The 16,766-nt window shown below is 43.2% G+C and overlaps 1 protein-coding gene across 2 annotated transcripts in view; it reads left to right on the top strand.

Annotated features, from left to right (window-relative positions):
- Window positions 1-16,766, top strand: part of DROSHA (drosha ribonuclease III) — an 89,391-nt gene that overhangs the window by 37,240 nt on the left and 35,385 nt on the right. For both annotated transcript variants that reach the window (XM_079984907.1, XM_079984906.1), the window contains exons 17-21: window positions 950-1,057; window positions 2,174-2,312; window positions 4,770-4,830; window positions 5,689-5,748; window positions 9,179-9,278. In XM_079984907.1, coding sequence (XP_079841033.1) covers window positions 950-1,057; window positions 2,174-2,312; window positions 4,770-4,830; window positions 5,689-5,748; window positions 9,179-9,278 — 468 coding nt within the window. The remainder of the gene's footprint in view (window positions 1-949; window positions 1,058-2,173; window positions 2,313-4,769; window positions 4,831-5,688; window positions 5,749-9,178; window positions 9,279-16,766) is intronic.

Raw genomic sequence — 16,766 nt, 5'->3', positions numbered from 1 at the left:
TCCGCAGGACCTGTAAGACAGAGTTGTTCCGCCTGGCCTTTGGCTTGGAGCCAATTTGATTCCCTCCCTCTCTTTCTTTTTTCTTTTCCTTCTTCTCCTGCGATGAGGCATTTTAATATTTTAATGTTTCAATATTTTAATGTTGTATTTTAATTTTGTTTTAAGTTGTAATCTTTCAACTTGTTTTTATTATTGCTTGTTAGCCGCTCTGAGCCCGGCCTTGGCTGGGGAGGGTGGGGTATAAATAAAAAAATATTATTATTATTATTATTATTATTATTACTTGATTACTTGAAAAAACATAGGGCTAAAAGTTCCAGGTACAGTGGTGCCCCGCAAGATGAATGCCTCGCAAGACGAAAAACCCGCTAGACGAAAGGGTTTTCCGTTTTGGAGGCGCTTCTCAAGACAAATTTCCCTATGGGCTTACTTCGCAAGACGAAAATGTCTTGCGAGTTTTTCCGACTCCCCAGCGAACAAAACAATGTTAATGATCTATCATGCAATTCACAAAACATAAGGGAATTGAGTCTTTAGGGAACCCACAGAAATGAAGAGAGGGAAAATCAGCACTGGTTCAAGATAAATGGTCTATGGTTTACAATACAGTGGTGCCCCGCAAGACGAACGCCTCGCAGGACGGAAAACCCGCTAGATGAAAGGGTTTTCCGTTTTGGAGGCGCTTCGCAAAACGAATTTCCCTATGGGCTTGCTTCGCAAGACGAAAATGTCTTGCGAGTTTTTCCAACTTTTCCCCCCCTCCCCCCTTTTTCTAAGCCGCTTAAAGCTGCTAAAAGCCGCTAAGCCGCTAATAGCGCTAATCCGCTAAGCCGTCAATGGGCTTGCTTCGCAAGACGAAAAAACCGCTAGACGAAGAGACTCGCGGAACGGATTCTTTTCGTATTGCGAGGCACCACTGTAAATAAATAATGGCAATTCTTTCTCCTAGCATGCTATGATGCTCCCTGTCCTGACTCATCACATCCGCTACCATCAATGTCTGATGCATCTGGATAAACTGATAGGCTACACTTTTAAAGATCGCTGCTTATTGCAGGTAAGGTCATAGACTGAAATGCACTCCCATGTTTTTGAAGTTGCATTGTGGCAGGCGGGAAAGGAGCAGGGAATAGATGTGCTGGTAAGTTTGCATTAGCATGTGGGCGGCAGAACCAGAGAACTGACCAAGCCGACCTGGAGACGGGGGCTGATGGAGGCAGCCAATCAGGGAGCCAAAGAATGAGTCATAAGCACCGGCCATTGGCATCACATGGTGCGCAGAGGACCTTGTTGGGGCTGGAGCAGAGAGAGGGGCTGGATCTATAGTGATATGTAAAAACGCTTTTTAAAAAAGCAATATAGCCCTCAGTGCCATTTCCCATTGCTCTATAGCGCCCTCTGGTGTTACGTGTTTATAATGTATTTTTAGCGTTTTAACTGACCCATGTAGATGAGTCCAGGGAGTTGGTTGGAGGGGGGTCAATGAAAGGATGGAGAGGGGTGGAATATAAGGAGAAGGACGGAGGAGCTGTTTATGTTTATAAGGTGGAGTTAACCCAAGTATTCTAGATCTAGTCCACCTTCATTCCTGTGAATACAAAACAAAGGTGTCAGACAATATGCTATTAAAGAGCAAAGATTTTATCATGCCTGATATTTTTACATGGTTATTGGCTTCAGCAATTAGATCCTCACGTGCAGTTTTCTGTTGCTTTTTTAATTATTGAGAGCTTTTCAAGTGAACAAATAGAGTAAAAATGGAAAGCGTTGAAAAGTACACGCCTTTTCCTTTCCCCCACAATATGCAGTTTCAATCTGTAATTTTAGAGCTCTGAAACTGCTCGCGCTCTTGAAATTCCCTGTCACAAAACGCGCCTGGAACAATGGGAGTTTCGAACTCTGCCTCTAACCGTGCTGGTTCCACATGTTCCTGGACTATACGTTGTCTTTGGAACTGAGTTGCAGCGTTTAGCTATCGGCGCTTACTGACGATGAGGACTTGAACAACCAAAACTTCTGAAGTTGCTTGATCGGTTGTGAGAACTGGGGGTGGTTCTGCGCTGCTGAAATTTCACGGCAGCCGTCCGTTTTAAAGATTTGCAGCGATTGGAATGAGCAGTGCAGGCTTACAGGGCTGTTTTGTCTTTGCTTTGGGATTCTGCCGCCTTTACAGCTGGCCATGACTCACCCAAGTCATCACCTAAACTTCGGGATGAATCCAGACCATGCCAGAAATTCTTTGTCCAACTGCGGCATCCGGCAGCCCAAATATGGAGATAGGAAAGTCCACCATATGCATATGAGGAAAAAAGGTACGTTTTGCATTCCGCAGGGCGGGCACCACTACCAAGAAGGCCCACTACCTGATTCCCTGATTAGCCTCACTTCTCGCATAAGGTATACTTATGTGACATTGCCAGGTGGTCGTGCATTCTCGTGCCAACCAGAGCCAGCATGCCTTCTCATAAGACCGTTTCGCATGTTGCGTTCTCTTCGCCAGAATGTCAATTGCTGTTCTGCAACGAGGTGGCAAAAGTAGGCAGAGTTCTTGTCCTGCTTGCATGTAGAAATCTAGGTTTACAAGCCAAACTTTTTTTGCATAGTTCGGTCCCCATTATTTTATTTTATTTTATTTTTAAAAAATAATATTTATTAAAGTTTTAAAGGTTACAAAAAGAAAAAGAAAACACACCAAGTTAAACACAAACTTGTAAAAAACAGAAAAATAGAAACAATTAAAAAAAAAACAAAAAAACCAAACACAACGAACCTTCCCATAACTTATCTTTCATTTGCTTGTTTCCTTGACCTCCTCGCACCTCCCTTTTTTGTATTCTAGTTCGGTTAGCTATTTCAGCAAATCCTTTCCATCCTTCCCAATTTTTATCCTATAATTTATCTTAATATAATGTAACTTTACCTTTCCTCCTTTCATCCATTAACAGTCTATTTTTACTTAGTCCTTTATAATATTTCTGCTAAAGCCACATAACTTCATTCCAGCCTCCTTCTAACATTCCTTAATTTTACAATGTTTCTGTAAATAAACTTTAAATTTCTTCCAATCTTCTCCCACTGACCCCATTATTTTACTAGCTGCAGGGTGGTTGTGTAAAGTAAATCCCATTGAATTCAATGGGGCATATTCCCAAGTTTGTGGAGTTAAGATGGTCATCTGAGTTGAATGGATAGTTTGCTAAAAAAAAAAAGGGAGACTTTCCAGACTAAGGTGTGGAAAGGATGGACTTTACACGTGGTGAATGCCCAAAGCCAAAAAGGTTGGGCAGTGGTCAAAAAGGGTTGGGACTGGAGAAATTGCAGGTGGATTTTGATTCTACAGAGGTACTTGGCTATTGTGATACAGAGGTAGCTATTGCTATGCAAACCTATGTTATAAGCTTTTTCCCCTTCAAATTTTATTTATTTTTTTCAGGTTTATACATTTCACTAATTTCACAATCATTTTAACAATTCAAAACGACTTCCTCGTCTTTCTGTGGTTCTTTAAATTTATTTTTAATATCTTCTGCATATCCTAATTAATTTAATTTACTCATTTATTTATCTACTTTAAATATATACTCTTATGAAACTGCAGGTTATTCCAATAATCCTGCCGATGCTCTTATCTGTTTACAATTTATCTGCAAATATTCAATAAACCATTTCCATTCTTTTATTAAAAGTTTGTTATCTTGATTTCTTATTCTTCTGGTAAGTTTCAGCATTTCTGCGTATTCCATAAGTTTTTGTATCCATTCTTCCTTTGCTGGGACTTATTCTTCTTTCCATTTTTGGGCGAGTAACATTCTTGCCACTGTGGTCACATAAGTGAATAAGTTTCTATATGGTTTAGGTAGTTCTGCCCCTATCGTTCCCAATAGAAGAGCTGCTGGGTTTTTTTTAAAAAACAAACGTTATTTTCAACATCCTTTTCAATTCATTATATATCATTTCCCAATAAGCTCTAACCTTACTACAAACGTATGTCATAAGCTTAATCGTTTACTGTTCAGATAGGGTAAAGGTACCCCTGACCATTAGGTCCAGTCGCGAACGACTCTGGGGTTGCGCGCTCATCTCACTTTACTGGCCGAGGGAGCCGGTGTTTGTCCGCAGACATCTTCTGGGTCATGTGGCCAGCATGACTAAGCCGCTTCTGGCAAACCAGAGCAGCGCACGGAAACGCCGTTTACCTTCCTGCCGGAGCGGTACATATTTATCTACTTGCACTTTGATGTGCTTTCGAACTGCTAGGTGGGCAGGAGTTGGGACCGAGCAACGGGAGCTCCCCCCACCGTGGGGATTCGAACCGCTGACCTTCTGATCGGCAAGCCCTAGGCCAGGGGTCAGCAAACTTTTTCAGCAGGGGGCCGGTCCACTGTCCCTCAGATCTTGTGGGGGGCCGGACTATATTTTTTGGGGGTGGGGGAAAATGAATGAATTCCTATGCCCAACAAATAACCCAGAGATGCATTTTAAATAAAAGGACACATTCTACTCCTGTAAAAACATGCTGATTCGCGGATTGTCCACGGGCTGGATATAGAAAGTGATTGGGCGAGATCTGGCCCCCGGGCCTTAGTTTGCCTACCCATGCCCTAGGCTCTGTGGTTTAGACCACAGCACCACCCTTTTACTGTTCAAATGACAATACATAATTCAAATTACTGGAAGGTTACTTTTGTGGTGAACCCTTAAAAGAAAACGTGCCTGTTTAAATGGGGTTACCTTCTAAATATCACGTGGTCTGTATTTTTCCCCCCCAGGCATAAACACCTTGATCAATATCATGTCACGTCTTGGGCAAGATGATCCAACTCCTTCCAGGTACGCAAACAACATAATTTCTGAGTGCAATTACGAGCTCGCTGGTCCATTGCAGTAAGTGGGATCAGAACAGAACTGTTAATGACAACAACAACAACAACAACAACAACAACAACAACAACAATTGTATTTATACTCCACCCATCTGGCTGGGTTTCCCCAGCTTTCAATTAGGGGAAACACTGCATTTCCAGCAATAGTTGGAACTGCTCCCAGTAAACCTATTTGTGGCCTCTGCACCTTTCGCCTCATTGCAGTAACCACCTGGAATTCTGCTGTTTGTTAGTGATTTCTTTCTAGCCTGAAAAACACACTCAGCATACCTGCTTTCCGACAAATGCCCAAGCGCTCCCGGCAAGCCTCTTTCCGTGCCAGTGCCAAAAGAGCGTGCAGGAAAAGAGCAGGAGGGGCTGCGATGCCGTACCAAACAGAGGATTTTGAACTACCTGCAAGAGGCTTTCTTTTTCTTCTTGCATGGCACCATGCCAAAATCCTGTAGATGGCCTAGGAGGAGGCTTCTCTTTAAATCATCCAGGGCGATGGCAGGGCACGCGGAAGCTGGTCTCAGCATGCCATTGCACATCATTATCTTTTCCTTTGGTTAATAAGTTGACACAACATTAAGATCAGCCTTATTACCTTTCCGGCTGCCTGCGGTTTTTTTGTGCCACTCAGAAGAAACCCAAATATCCACTGTTGGGCATCGGAGGATGGTGTGTTGAAGACCAAAAGCAGTGGGAGCCTAACTCTTTTTTGCTTTATCACCCCAAGGAATTGGCCGGCTGTTGTTTATCCATCACTAATTACTCATACACGTAGGGGTCACTTGTAACGATCCCTGCATTTGTCTGTTTGCAGGATCAACCACAACGAGCGCTTGGAATTTTTGGGAGATGCCGTGGTTGAATTTTTAACTAGGTGAGTATTGCGTTCACTCCTAATGCACCTTCTGCTATAAAATCATACATTGCTCATTAAAATAAAACATTAAGAAAAAAATCCTGATTTGTTTTGGGCTATCATGCAGTTGAAAGGGTATTCTGCCAATTAAAACTCCGATGTCATTTATTTATTTTTCTTCCGAAACACCAAAGACCTCTGCTGCTTTAAAAAAAATAAAAATAAAAAGTAGACATTTATGTGTTGCTTCCAGTGTGCTAAACATGCCGAAATCTGTGTTTCTTCCATCTCCCTCTTTTCTTGCAAGCTAAATTGGTGTCATTCCTGCTTTACAGATGCGGAAGAGAGGCCCTTAGGGAATCAAGTCTTTTTTTTCTCTTTTTTCTTTTCTTTTTTTAAAAAAAACTAATTTATTGGCTTTGTTGTTGTTCAAATAGGCCACACAAAAGTCTTTTTTAAAAAAGAAACAAGAAACAAGAAGTAAGTTAGATAGCGCTTAAAATGCTTCAAGCACGTTCCTGTCTGTATCTCAGTTTCCTTGGGACTATGCTCAGAATTGGGACGCGGGTGGCGCTGTGGGTTAAACCACAGAGCCTAGGACTTGCCGATCAGAAGGTCGGCGGTTCGAATCCCCGCAACGGGGTGAGCTCCCGTTGCTCGGTCCCTGCTCCTGCCAACCTAGCAGTTCAAAAGCACATCAAAGTGCAAGTAGCGGGAAGGTAAACAGTGTTTCCGTGCGCTGCTCTGGTTCGCCAGAAGCGGCTTAGTCATGCTGGCCACATGACCTGGAAGCTGTACGCCGGCTCCCTCAGCCAGTAAAGCGAGATGAGCACCGCAACCCCAGAGTCGGCCACGACTGGACCTATTGGTCAGGGGTCCCTTTACCTTTAAGCTCAGAATTGAACCCAGATCCAATTCTAGATATTCTGTCATCAACTGGTACCTTTTGCCTCTCTAGTTTGTCAACAGCCCTGAAAGGTTCCACTGTAGATGCAAAAGGTCTGCCATGTCCGTATCCCCTGCCTCGTGTCTTCATTTGAAGTTTCATTCCAAGCCGAGGGCCTAAAGTGTAATACTCTGAGATGAAAAGCTGATGACTGTGTCCTGTCAGATGTAATTGAGAGTTGCTCATAACAGCTCTGGAGAATGGCTAGTCTAGGACCAAACGCTTCAAATTTTATAGCCGGCAAATAAAAGGAATACATCATTTTGGAACGTGTCATCTTCCTGTCACGGAGCTCCTTGATCTTTCCGGCTATAATCTCAAGCAAAAAGTGTGTTTGCAAATAAACTTTGAATCCCACCCCCACCCCCCCACCCAATTCTCTCTCCCAAGTGTGGGGTTATTACTCATTAATCCCGACTTCATAATGGCGCACTTGGCGTTTTGCCTTCCGGTAGTTTGCAGTTTCGTGCTCCTGTATTTGGAATAAATCACTAACATATTCCCAGTTAATGGAAGGTGGCTTTCATTTTTCCTGCCTAGGCTCTTCTCAGAAAGAAACAAAAAAACCCCGACAAAAATAATGTAAAATTGACTTTTTATAGCCTAGTGAAAACAGCAGCCATTTCCTTGGTAAGTGTCATTTGTGACAGCAGGGAGCACCCAAAACTCCAGGGTGGGAGATTTGAAGCTCATTTCCAGATCTCAGGTGTGTCCGTTTGTAATGGGAAAAGTGGTCTACTTATGTAGAGAGAGGCTCCAAAAGTGTTAAGATGTTACAGAAGAAGAAAAGAAAAATGCCATCGGTGCCTTCCAACAACTACTTTGAGATGAGCGGCTTTTTGCATTGTTTGGTTTGCATAAAACCGTATGTGGGCTTTTATCTCTGAAAATAGTAGGGGCTGAAGGAGGACAGATTTATTTAATGCTCAAAAACAAGCTCTCTGAGTACTTCTATTTACGTAAACCTCCGCAGTGCATTTTTACACGTAATCTTTCTGAGGCTCGAAAATTGGCACTGTGAGCATAGAACTTTCTTCGTAGGGGCAGTTCTGGCAGCCAAAACGCCTCGGTCTTTGTGCGAGTTTGCACAAAAGAGGTAGTCTGCCTCGTTGAAGTCAGTGGGGCCTGTATAGGATTGCGCTGTGCGGCTGCAATCCTTCACACAGTTACCTAGGAGGAAGCCTCATTGTACTTAGTTGGGTTTACTTCTCGGTAAATCTAGGATGAACTCAACGGAACTTGCATTCCAGTGAAACTTGCTGCCTTGCTTCCATGGAAGTGCGGCCAAGATAACCAACTTAAAGGATGAACACAAAAAGGAGACGGTCGACCTAGCTTTGTGTTCAGCTATACCTTACTCAGAGTAGACCCGTTGAAGTTAATGAAGCTAAATGAATCATGCCTGTTAATTTCACTGAGACTGTCCCAAACATGACCAATATGACCAATAACTTACCGTACTTTTCCGTACGGTAAAGTACCCCCCTATTTTGGGGGACTCCAATTTAAGAAAATGACCCAGCTTTTGGGGGGGAGGCTGGCCCAAAGTAGTTGTTGAGCTTTTTTAGGGATGCAGTAATTACCTAAAAAAAAAAGCAGAGACATCACCTTGCCAACAAAGGTCCGTATACTTAAAGCTATGGTTTTCCCAGTAGTGATATATGGAAGTGAGAACTGGATCATAAAGAAGGCTGATTGCCGAAGTATTGATGCTTTTGAAATATGGTGCTGGAGGAGACTCTTGAGAGTCCCATGGACTGCAAGAAGATCAAACCTATCCATTCTGAAGGAAATCAGCCCTGAGTGCTCACTGGAAGGACAGATCCTGAAGCTGAGGCTCCAATACTTTGGCCACCTCATGAGAAGAGAAGACTCCCTGGAAAAGACCCTGATGTTGGGAAAGGAGAAGGGGATGACAGAGGATGAGATGGTTGGACAGTGTTCTCGAAGCTACCAACATGAGTTTGACCTAACTGTGGGAGGCAGTGGACGACAGGAGTGCCTGGCGTGCTCTGGTCCATGGGGTCATGAAGAGTCGGACATGACTAAACGACAACAATTCACTAACCCAACAAATCACCCATCACCCCACCCACTACCCATGTATAAAATGCCCCTAGTTTTTAAACCTTATTTTATAGTAAAAACAACAACAACCTCGTCTTTAACACGGAAAAGTATGGTAAGTATCCTCTACATCAGATGTGGAGAACCTTTTGCATTTCAGATATTGCTGAACTATAAATCCCACATTCCCTGCCTATCACCCTTGCTTGCGGGAGCTGATGGGAGTTGCAGTTCAGTAACAACTGGAGGACCAAAGCTCCCCCCCCCCCAACTCCTGTGCCATATTAAGGACCAAACGCCTAGGTGCATGAAAACGTTTTTGCCTCGTGCATAAGAGCAGACAATGATGGTTTCTTGCAGGAGAGGCAGCTGCTAAGTGTCTCTGCCGTTGAGAGATTTACGGCTTTTGATGTGCCTTTTCTCCTTTCTTTCCAGTGTTCATTTATACTACCTGTTTCCAAGTCTAGAGGAAGGGGGCTTAGCCACATACCGCACTGCCATCGTTCAGAACCAACATCTTGCCATGCTGGCCAAGGTAACTTAACAATTATTTTTTTCACAGTTTGAATTGGCTTTGAATTGCCCAGATGGATTCATTAAGTGAAGGTGGGCGATCCACACTTGTGTTTTTCCTTGGGCCGCACTGCAATCTCCTTGTAGGCAGAAGAGTTTTATATCTTATTAGAAACAGGACCCAGCTGGGCACACCTTGGAGTCAAGATATTTTGAGAAGGAGCCTCCAAATGAGGGGCCATAATTTGGGTTGGGGGCAGAAAATGCCGCTTTGTGCTTCTGAGGCCTTGCAATGTACTACAAGGATCTGTCTGGGTGGTGACCAATATGCTTTAGATGTTTTCTTTTCTTTTCTTTTTTAAAAAAGGTACTTAAATTAGGAGTTTAATTAGGAACTTTCAGTGGGAGACAACTATGCTTCAGAATATACATGGAGCGTTTTCTTTTCAGCACAATTCACTTTATGTATGCCCCCTTTTAAACCCAGTTTACGAAAGGGGCATTAACAACTAAATTGTTCCGTCTATGTAACATGGTAGAGAAAGTGGACCGGAGCAGATAGACAATGGAGGGCAAAAATAAAAGGGGGGGGGAAGCATTTGGCCCAGGATTATGTGTCTGTTTGCTATTTATGTAATTAAATAAACATTTTCCCCCTCCGCTCTTCACCCTAAAGACACGGGCTGACGTAGTAATATATTTTAAAATGTAATTTAAATATTGTGAGAGTTCTTTGGGGGGGGGCGGGGAATGAACTCACACAGTTAGTTGGTCTTCCATTGGGAAAAATATTTATTTATACAATATGCCACAAATATAGCCGCCCAGAGTGGCTGGGGAAACCCAGCCAGATGGTGAGATTTATTATTATTATTATTATTATTATTATTATTATTATTATTATTATTAAGTCATAGAACTGCAGAGTTGGAAGGAACCAGTAGGATTGTCTAATCCAACCCCTTGCAATGCTGGGATCTTTTGCCCAACAGGGGGCTCGAACCCATGAACTTGAGATGAAGAGTCTTTCATGCTCTGCCAGCTCAGCTATGCCAAAATGGGATGCGTAACTTGGTCTGTGTTAATAGTTTAAAGAGGCTTGTAATAAAAAATGTAGAAAGTGGGAGAAAGACAAAAATGGTCATTGCACAGTAAAAGGAGGTCAGTGTGGCTTAAGGTTACAGGTGAGTCCTTGTTCCAAAAAAGGCTACCTGCAACCTGCTTTTCTCACAGGCTCGTGAAAGTAAACGATGGTTTTTAAGAACCTTGCAAAACATTGCAGTCGTGGCACGTCGGAAGGGAAGACCTGTTCGAAGCAGATCAGGTTGAAAAGGTCAGAACCGTCACAATGGGTTTCGGCAATAGGAAAGTCATCCCTATTGGTGACAATGACTAATATTTCAGGCTTCAGAGGAAGCATACAAAGAGACTTCTCTTCCCAATTAGCTGCCACAAGTTGACTATTTTGTTGGTTTTGCACAGTTTAGTTGGTGGCATAATAATTTAGCCAGTGCTTTCTGTCTTTCTTCCATGCTTATAAATTTTAGATCTTTTTTTCACCTTGTGCAATGGCCTCGTGTGTCCTCCCAAGCCAGCCAACTCAGATCAGCTTTATCTGGAGTTTAGCAGGGAATTTTTTCCCCATCACCACATTAGGCAAAGCTCCACTTAACTAAATAAGAGCTCTGCACCCCAGATAGTTTGAGATGTATGTCCCTATTTTTCTCCGTTTATGAATTTAGTTTTGTTTTTGTTTTTTGAAAAATAGAATCCAGACCTCTGTTTGTAACCCTCTCTTTTATACAGTGGTACCTCGGGTTACAGGCGCTTCAGGTTACAGACTCCGCTAACCCAGAAATAGTACCTCAGGTTAAGAACTTTGCTTCAGGATGAGAACAGAAATCATGCTCCGGCGGTGTGGCAGCAGCAGGAGGCCCCATTAGCTAAAGTGGTGCTTCAGATTAAGAACAGTTTCAGGTTAAGAACGGACCTCCGGAACGAATTAAGTTCTTAACCCGAGGTACCACTGTATACTTAAAAATTGTTCCTCGCCAGCGCTGCTTCTGAACGCAGCCATAAAGCAGAGCCTGCCTCGTATTTAAAACTACTGAAAGATTTACAGATGTGCTAGATGCGCCTGAAAACATAGCAGTGACTTAGTTACTGCCCCAAGGGCTTCCGAATGATCTTTCAATTTACTTTCCTTTAACCAGTTCCACTTAACGCTCCCAAAGATGCATAGTTCATGGATTGCCCTCCCTTTTTTTTCTCGGGGACCTCAAAAATCCATCTCCTTCCATTTTAATTGTCCAATTACTCACACTTTGTTGTTCTTCACCCCAACGATGCCCACCCAAGCTTCACGTTTGGGCCATCATTCTCTGGACGTTTCTCAAGCTGTTAATATAAAGCAGGCAGGTTTACGTTTCCTCATGGTCTGGTCATCTCTTTTTATCGTTCCCTTTCGGATTTATACCCTTCCAATTCAGCTACAAAAAGTTCTTGAGACAGAAGCGCCCCCTAAATTCAGGATTTGGTCTTGTGGTCCGAAGTGGCACACCTTAATGAATTGCTTTTGCAGTCCAGAGCGGAGTCTTCTACTACTACTACTACTTCTTCTTCTTCTTCTTCTTCTTCTTCTTCTTCTTCTTCATTTGCCTCTTGTTTGTTGCTTTAGCCCTGCAGAGAGAAGGCACAGATATCTTCCTGGCTTTTTCTAGAATTTGTGGGTCCATCTTTCTGGCTCGTTTGAAGTACTTTCTCAAAGCCACTCAAGGTTGATTCAGAATGTGGAAAGGGAAAACCTTGTTTGTGAGTTGGACTTGATAACCCAGCTACCATTCCTAGCAATGGTGGCACGGAAAATAATTCCGTTATTTTGCCAATCTGTGTGTGAAGCTTTGGAGAGGAAGGTTCAATATAATACGTGGCCTCTGGATTGGCCTATCATGGGCTGTGGGATTGGCAGAAATCTTAAATTAAAAATGAAACACACATAATTCTGAACACGGATGATTCCCTGAGATCCTTAGCTTCCATCTGTAATTAACTAAATAGGCGAATGTATTTATGCTGCACACAGTGTACAGGTGTTTCAACAAATGTCTCCTTCAGGATTTGTTGCTGTTTTTCAAATCTGGGGGAATAGATGGGGAAATAAAGGAGAGATTGGTCAGTAGAAGTCTCCACGGGTAGAGAACCGATTTTTCTGATGCGCCCCGGAAACAAACTGGGGTTTACACAAATCTCCCTTGTCCCTTCTTCTTCAACCCACCTTGCTTTGAAAACTCCTCAGCAGCTTTCTGCCAAGCCGAATGAATGCATTAAAAGGGGAAGTCTAATAACTCTGGAATGTATTTCCACCCCAGAATTAGCATGCATTACATAACGCCTCTGATTTTAAGACTTGAAGGAGATTAGCAGATGACTTGATGTGAGGACATTCACATGTCGGAATAGCTAGGTGGAGCTGTGGTGTAACAAACCAAACGGGGTCTCTCTCTCTCTCTCTTTCTCTCTTTCTCTCTTTCTCCCTCTCTCTTTCTCTTGTGCTCAGAGGCATATGCTTGAATTTGCTGCGTGTTGTTAGGGCAGAGGGAAATAAAATCATTAGGGACAATTTACAGATGCAATAGGCCGTTGTTTAGATTTTGCTTATTTCCCTCTTTTCCTTATTCCTCCATTGTGGTGCATATTCTGTTTCTTCTTCTTCAGGAGTTAAAGCAAACCAAAAACCTGCACTCCGGCGACATTATTCTAACTAAGTTCGCTCCTTCCTTCTCCTGTTTAAACGGCAGTTTCCTCTCTTCACCTCCTTAATAGTCTGGGGCCTTGTGCCGCCACATCACTGGCTCCCCACAAACCGTGGTTTTCAAATCTGAACGAGCCTCTCCTTCCTTCCTTGCTCCATTTTTGAGCGAGGTTCCTTCTCATTTCCCAGGACCAAACCACGGTGTGATGAGGACGAAGAGACGGTCTGTTTCCCAACATTCCTCGCACCTGCAGTTTGGAATCAGGTCTGGGTCAGTGTTCGAAACTCCCATTGTTCCTGGCTCATTTTGCAGCTGTGAATTTCATGAGTGTGAGCGGTTTCTGATCTCTGGGTGCGGTCCTGCGCCTCAGATTTCAGATTAAAACTGCAGAGTGGAAGGAAAGGAGGCCCTTTTTCTGCCTCCTCACTTCCAGCCATTCTCCGAAGGCTGGAGAAGAGACCTTTTGAAGAATATTACGGGGGGGGGGGGCAGGGGAAGGACTTAGACCACGTGAAAAAGGAACAAAATATTTTAGCTGCAGTTCCTTCATTTTCAGCTTTGTATTCTTGCTATTAAGGGACGCGGGTGGCGCTGTGGGTTAAACCACAGCCTAGGACTTGCCGATCAGAAGGTCAGCGGTTCGAATCCGCACGACAGGGTGAGCTCCCATTACTCAGTCCCTGCTCCTGCCAACCTAGCAGTTCAAAAGAATGTCAAAGTGCAAGTAGATAAATAGGTACCGCTCCAGTGGGAAGGTAAACGGCGTTTCCGTGCGCTGCTCTGATTCTCCAGAAGCGGCTTAGTCATGCTGGCCACATGACTCAGAAGCTGTACGCCGGCTCCCTCGGCCAATAAAGCGAGATGGGCGCCGCAACCCCAGAGTCGGTCACGACTGGACCTAATGGTCAGGGGTCCCTTTACCTTTACCTTTATTCTTGCTATTAACAAAGCACGCCTGGACATTCCATGGTTGCACCTATAACCTCGCTTTAAAGGTGCCCTTTAGCTCCTAGCTTTCTCGGTTTCTAACGCTGGCCCAGGTGTACTGAGGGATTGCAGGGTTCAAAGAACAGAGTCGTGGAGAGAGGAGTTAGTAGCCACAGAGACAGCAAAGAGTGGGGTGGGGTTTGAAATTGCCCAAGAAAGGTGTTAGACTATTTCCGTATGCCACAACTGCAGCAAGAATTTTGTTAGCCAAAAACTGGAAATTACAAGAAATACCAACAGTGGAGGAATGGCAGATGAAGAAGATGGACTTTTTGGAGCTGGCTGACCTGACTGGAAGAATCCGCAAACAGAAAGAGGAGGAGCACCAAGAAGAATGGAAGAAATTTAAGGACTATTTAGCTAAATACTCTAAGATAATACAGTGGTACTTCGGGTTACATACGCTTCAGGTTACAGACTCCGCTAACGCAGAAATAATTCTTCAGGTTAAGAACTTTGCTTCAGGATGAGAACAGAAATCGGGCTCTGGAGGCACGGCGGCAGCAGGAGGCCCCATTAGCTAAAGTGGTGCTTCAGGTTAAGAACTTTGCTTCAGGATAAGAACAGAAATCGTGCAGCAGTGGCAGCGGGAGGCCCCATTAGCTAAAGTGGTGCTTTAGGTTAAGAACAGTTTCAGGTTAAGAACGGACCTCCAGTACGAATTAAGTACTTAACCCGAGGTAGCACTGTATATCACAATGTCTAAAATAAGTATAAGTAGAACTATTTGTAAGTACCAAATTGGCCTAGGAGTTAAATATGTTAAATTGTATAACATTATGGATAGAAGATAATTTGAAAAGAAAGACAGATGTTAATCAATTAAGTTAATTTTATTTGAAAGTAGTATTGGAAAACTGCTACAATGAGCTATATGGAAACTCAGCTAGGGGCATTCAAGGAAGTCATCTAACAATGATAACAAAATTGGGATTTTAATAGTGAGGATAAATGTTTGTTTGTTTTTTTCTTTTTTAATATTGTAATGTTTTCTTTTATGTTTGTTATAAATTTGGAAAATTTATTTTTTTGGAAAAAAACAAAAACAAATAGTGGATTGGGGTAAGGACATAAGGTAAAGGTAAAGGTACCCCTGCCCGTACGGGCCAGTCTTGACAGACTCTGGGGTTGTGCGCCCATCTCACTTAAGAGGCCAGGGGCCAGTGCTGTCCGGAGACACTTCCGGGTCACGTGGCCAGCGTGACATCGCTGCTCTGGCCAGAGCCAGAGCCAGAGCCAGAGCCGCACACGGAAACGCCGTTTACCTTCCCGCTGGTAAGCGGTCCCTATTTATCTACTTGCACCCGGAGGTGCTTTCGAACTGCTAGGTTGGCAGGCGCTGGGACCGAGCAGCGGGAGCGCACCCCGCCGCAGGGATTCGAACCGCCGACCTTTCGATCGGCAAGCCCTAGGCGCATCATGAGAACAGTCTGAAGTTGCAGAGCAGGGAAAACTGACCTGTATGTTTCCTGATGGTGAGCTGGGCATTTTAGGTCAAAGAACAGCTCTCGGCCTGCAGAGGACCGAGAAAACCCTGCAGCCCTGCAAGGAACATCACACACGGTTTCACATTACATCCCGATCACTGCAAGCCCTGGCTTGCCCCCAAGGCTGTTTTCTTCATAACCATGGTGTGCAAATCCATTTCATTCCAGGGACACAGTGCTTTTTGTAAGCAGCCAGTCTGCACTAAGCCTGGACGTGTTTCCTGCTCCTTTTTAATTTTTCATTTATGATTTTCAATTTTACACATTCCGATAGTCACTTTAACTTTTCAAAACTTGACTTCCTTCCCCCTCTTCCTGTGGCTCCTTAAATTTATTTTTTTATATTTCCTGCCTTTTACAAATTAGCCGAATTGAATAATTTATCCATCTCCTTTAAATGTGTTCACTTTTATTACAATAATCCTGTCAATGTTCTTATCTGTTTACAGTTTGTTTGTAAATATTCAATAGACCATTTCCCTTCCTTGATACAAAAAATGTTGTCTTGATTTTTCCGGTACGTTTCGCCATTTCTGCATATTCCATAAGTTTTGGTATCCATTCTTCTTTTGTCGGGACTTCTTCTTTCCGTTTATGGGCAAATAAGTTTCTTGCCGCTGTAGTCACATATATGAATAAATTTCTGTACAGTTTGGGTAGTTCTGTGGATCCATTTTCTTCAGACTTTTTATATGGATGTACCTCTTGTTGTTTACGTTCAGTGACTCAGGTCTGAATTGCTGTGGTAAAATTCACTATAAATGGAACTTTACTGAAAAAATACAGGTTTTTTTATTAAAAAGGGGGTGATAGTTTAAACTCAATAACAGTTGAATGCAAATTCTTTCTAGTGCCAAATCGCTATGGAAGCAGTGTATTGTTTTCTAAATGCGTGCCTTGGCACTGAAATAGACTAACGTAGATTTGACTGTTCTGAAGTTAAACGTGACCCATCCCAACCGAAATGCCCTGTGAGAGCAAAGCTATAAAAAATAACTTGGGAAAAGATATTTGCTTTCTTTTCTTTTCGGATAAGTGAAAGGATTTTTATTTCAAAGCTTTCTAAAGTCCTTCACAGACATTCAGTGTTGACAGAGGCCCAGGAAAAAGACTCATGTCAGCTCAGCTTCAAATATGTGCATGGGTTGTATTTAACTAATCTTCACTCAGACTACACCGGCTGATGTTAATGAACCTGAATCAGTCGTGTCCATTAATTTCAGTGGGTCTACACTCAATAGGACTAACATAGTATAGGTAAAGGTAAAGGGACCCCTGACCATT

The sequence above is a fragment of the Podarcis cretensis genome, assembly GCF_951804945.1.
Source record: "Podarcis cretensis genome assembly, chromosome: 7".
In the NCBI taxonomy this organism is placed as follows: domain Eukaryota; kingdom Metazoa; phylum Chordata; class Lepidosauria; order Squamata; family Lacertidae; genus Podarcis; species Podarcis cretensis.
The sequence above is the reverse complement of the archived record's forward strand: the minus strand, read 5'-3'. Positions and strand labels throughout refer to the sequence as shown.